Below are 4,852 nucleotides of genomic sequence, written 5' to 3'. Positions count from 1 at the left end.
TTTTTTAAAATAGAGATATATATATATATATATATATAGAGAGAGAGAGAGAGAGAGAGAGAGATGTATGTACAGATTTATATACCTATATATATTGAATATTCCAATCAATACATTGACATATTTGAATACATTAATGCATGTATATTAGCCAAAGAATTCAGAAAATAAAAAATCCATTTCAAATAACTCATGTTTTTATCGTGATCGAGCACGACCCGGCATCATTTTAAAGAGTAATACAAGTACAAACTATGATTAGATTACCATTCAATAATCACACAGCTCGGCCTAAGATCTATCTAATGGCTAGTCTAGCCCTATTGCACCCACACAAGTTCATCAAACTAACAAAAGAACAGATTTCCAGAAAAAAAATGTATTAGTTGTTTCAAATTTTCACGAAATTCAAAGAATTTACCCACAAGGCATCTTCATGAACAGATTTCACATTCTTGAAAGAGAACACAATATCTCCTTGTTCAAACAACAACAAATGTAAAGCAAAAGAAGGGTCACTTACTTGTACATTACAATTGCTACATGTGATAAGGTACGGAATTAATCATGAATGATTAAAATTAACCCAGTAAAATGATAATTTAGTCCCCTGACTGTTTATATGAGGTCTCATTTTACTCCCAGAATTTATTATTGCGACAGATTAGTCCCAAATTCTTTAAACTAGACCGATTAATCATCTGTGAGGACTATATCAATCTATATTAAAAAATTATGGCGACTAAATTCACTCTTTTATAAATTGTGGGGTCGGTAGACTATTTTTACACTTCATAATTAACACATATTACTAATGACCTTATCTATTTCAGAGTGATTCTGATTACCGGGTTTGGAAGATGTTCTGAATCATCTTATTCGGACAGTCCCTCGCTGCAGATTCAAGCTCAGATATCTCCTCGGAACTCAAACGCCAACCAAGGGAGCCCAAGTTTTCTTCTGCTTGCCTGACTGACTTCACTCCAGGAATTGGGATGGTGCCTTTGCAGATGCACCAGTTTATTGCAACCTGTAAAAGAAAAGATAAATCTCATCCTAGTTATTTAGAACTTGATTACATGAATCGTCACTCTCATTTATGATAGGGAGATTATAGTGAAAGAGGCTTCAGAATATGCTTTAATTGTATTCCATGATGTATGATGTAGCAAATCTATCCTAATAATTACAAATCTAACATAGTAATTACAAAATCAAGGGTTTAAAAAACCAGGGAGCTAAAGTTTATCTTATTTGTTGCCACTCATATCATCCCTCCAATATAATCATTCCTCTAATGAAATTAAAGAGTACACAACCTATAAGTTTGTCATAAACATAACCACATCCGTTTTAATATTTTCAAACAATCAAAACATTTTCTTTGTATACTATCAAGTTCAACTTAAATATGAAATAAAGATAGCAAGAATTTAAAAAAAATGAGTTAGAATTGGCACTTGTGAAATTGTCTTATCCCTCCTTTGTGCAATCCCTCTAAGAGAATTGAGCAAAGGACCCAATCGTGGAAGAATCCGGCGAAATAGTATAGCTCTACATTTGAAAATGCTGAAGGTATGAGAGGAGTCTGAGCTTAATTAATATTGGAATAAAAACTTATTCTGTTGTATGAAATAAACATAATTACCTTGGCCCACTGGGCAGCTTGGAAGCTGAGTATTTCCCGGTAAGCATACCAAGTCCCAGAGGGCTATACGAAATTAGTTGGATTCCCAAAGAATCACATACTGCTTTCAGTTCCATTTGATCATCACCAAAGCTAAGCAATGAAAATTGAATCTGCGATTTAGAATTTTAATGTATCTATTACAAATTGAGAATCAAAGAGCAATAAATGGGAGAGCCAGGAGATATGGTTAGCAGAAAAAATGCAGCACCTGAGCTGAGCATAAAGGAACACCTCGAGACTTTAGGTACTCGTAAATTTTGAGAAGCTGCTTAGGGCCATAGTTGCTAACACCAACTCCACGAACTAAACCCTGCGGTATAATAATTTTATGGAACTCATTCATGCAAAATAAGACCCAGGCCCAAATTATCATCACCACCATCATTAGCCTCTTACTAAATTTTAGGGACTTTGGCAAATGTGAATTCCTATTCTCCATTCATTTCCATTGTGCTCTTCAAGAGGTCTTAACTTGGTTAGCATGCACAACTTCTAGTCACATTAACTGTAGCCTGAATAATTTTCTTCCTAATATTTCCAAATTACTTTTATTGAATAAAATAATTTTTATGCTGACTGACAGAGAGACATAAGAACCAAGAATGAGTTCTCAAGGACAAAGGGTACTGCATCATGAAGGAAAAAAATTATATAATATTTACCATATTCTTAGTCAATAAATAAAACATCAACTTTGAAAATAGTGTGGACACACTGAAACATCATACATATTAGGTTCAGTGCTGAATTTGTTCTGGTTTATACGCAATTTAGAACAACAAGCCTCAATCAATTAAACAAAGAAGTAAGAAAACGGCAAACACAAGAAAGAAGCAAATAATGAAAATTTGAAACAGACAACATGAAATATGAATTGATCAAGTGATCCAACCTTCTCATAGATTGCAACAAGTCCATCCCATAAAGCTAATTCCTGCAAAGGGGCATAGTTTACAGTTGACCAATGCAGCTGTCCTATTCCAAGTTGCTCAAGCTGCATGCGGTTTAAAGAAGACCTGTCAAAAGGGCAAAAATCAAAAATATAAAACTAGCAATTAAAAGAAATTCGGGGCATTTACATACATACCACACAATCCTTATGCATTTACATATCTAACACCTAAACATTCATGTTTATATGCATAACACTCAAGCCTTTAATATCACATCAAAAATGTCATTAGAACTTTCTCTTTAAAAGCGAAATACACATTTTATGCATAAGCTTATGATATCAAAGTGTTATAAATGTAGATATCAAACATTAAGTATTTGATATGTAAACACAGAAGAACTATGGTATGTATGTAAATTTCCCAAGAAACCCATGAAGGAGGCTAGGCATCAGTTTAAAGAACAGAGACCATTTTTACTAATGTGCGTACTTCTTTATTGTTTGAAAAACATTATGAGAAGGTGAATAAATGGGTATGTGCTCAAGTAAAAAGTAGTCAGTAGATACTTGCAGGCTCTTAGAAATTGTCCAGATGTGAGGCGCCAAGGATATGCAGCAAACTTTGTGGCAATTACAATGCTATCTCGAACTTTATCTGCTCCTGTACAACAGTATAAGTTAACATGAAGCACCAATGAGAACATTACATATAAGTCAAAAAAGAAATCAAAAAATCCATCAACAGAAAATTTAAAGTGTTGATCACAATCACAAGTCTTATCAAATATTTTAACATTTTCAAGTCTTCTTTAAATTTACAAGCAAATTAAAAATAAGTAAACTGAAACATTCTAAACAACATAAAATCATACTGGCTCTATGTTGACACTAAGGAATTTGATTATACGAAGATTATAAGTTACAAAAATATTTTAGGTTGATGCGCTAGTTTGAGTGGCATAGATCATGGAGAGAATGTCTGAAAGGATCAATCAAAAAAACATTAGTTTGTTCGATAGTAATTCATGATTTTGGGTGAGTATCACCAGCCTGAGTTAATTTCTTCCAACTAGCCAGCTTGCCAACCACATTATTTTCCTTGATAGAAGTAGTTTTAAAGATCATTTTGTGGCAAAATCAGCCATGAATTGTTGCTAAAGAAATTGAAAGTTCCTTAGCTAAATTTCTACCACAACACAACTGATCCTAAAAGCTCATGACGTCTATTGAGTTCAATTCCATGTGGGATTGAATGTGGTATTTGACTCTCTTTAGCTACTACTTGCTACTTACTGCATCGAAGGATGTGGTGTTAGCTTGGTTTACCAAGCTACCTATAGGGAGCTCAGTTTTCTAAGCCACCCATAGGGAGCTTAAGACCATAGAAATTATAAGCAACAACTTCTTATCCAATTCTTGAGCTCCTAGAAGCCAAGAAGATTTGCCAAACATTTTATGTTGCCATAAGGTGAAGTATGAGTCCATATGAACCTAAATTATGTGGTTCAGTAGACAAGTGCTTGAAGTAAATGGCTTGAACTTCTCCATTACTAATGTGGTAGATGTCTAAAGCTTGAGAGATGGTAATATTTAGCATGTCATCATAAAATCATAAACAATAGTGGAATTTTTAGCTAAGGTAATCCACTATATAAACACAAGATTTCTCCTAAGATTCTTAGTCCTTCTCTTATTTACTCAACTATAATTTCTTTTCAATCGGAGACCTCAATATGTTAGGGTACCATGTGATTCTAGAGACTGTTTTGATGTCATATTCATCCAAGTTCTTAGCTCTTTTAACTTCTCCTTGAGCTCCTGATGAACTAGAGGAGATTTTCCTTTAAGGTGGACCTCACCTGAAATTTGCTAGTTGTATAAAATCATGAATATTTGATATTGCATCAAAATTGTTAGCATAATCAGATAAGACGTACGTGTTTAAACGTTGGCTTTATCATTGAAGCTACATCCACTCGGCAATGATAGCACGACAACTTAGACACTATTCATGAATAAAGCTATTTAGAGGAATTTCTCGCAAAGGTAAAAAGTGGAAAATTTTTTACTTGAATTTTGTAGGTCCCGCTTATTGTCTTATGAGAAAACATTGAGCAAGCAGATTGAGACTTCAGAAGAAAACCATGAGTACACTGATTGAAGGCTTCGACCGTATGATCTATCTTATAATAATCTTTAGATTGCAATCTGTGTTATTATTTTATTCACTCATTTTAATTATTTTCATTAAATATGTCTTGCTAAAG

General features: G+C 33.6%; 1 protein-coding gene across 1 annotated transcript; it reads right to left on the bottom strand.

Annotated features, from left to right (window-relative positions):
* Nucleotides 1–427: 427 nt before the first annotated feature.
* LOC110036959 (pyridoxal reductase, chloroplastic) lies at nucleotides 428–3,246 on the bottom strand (the record flags this gene model as incomplete). Its single annotated transcript, XM_020741522.1, is given in 6 exon segments — nucleotides 428–1,030; nucleotides 1,461–1,554; nucleotides 1,649–1,800; nucleotides 1,899–2,000; nucleotides 2,583–2,706; nucleotides 3,153–3,246. Coding segments are annotated over 6 exon segments (752 nt in total), but the record flags the coding sequence as incomplete, so codon positions are not given.
* Between the last annotated feature and the right edge of the window lie 1,606 nt (nucleotides 3,247–4,852).

Source organism: Phalaenopsis equestris, unplaced genomic scaffold, assembly GCF_001263595.1.
Source record: "Phalaenopsis equestris unplaced genomic scaffold, ASM126359v1 Scaffold213279, whole genome shotgun sequence".
Taxonomy (NCBI): domain Eukaryota; kingdom Viridiplantae; phylum Streptophyta; class Magnoliopsida; order Asparagales; family Orchidaceae; genus Phalaenopsis; species Phalaenopsis equestris.
Note: the sequence above shows the minus strand (reverse complement) of the source record. Positions and strands in the feature narration are given on the sequence as shown.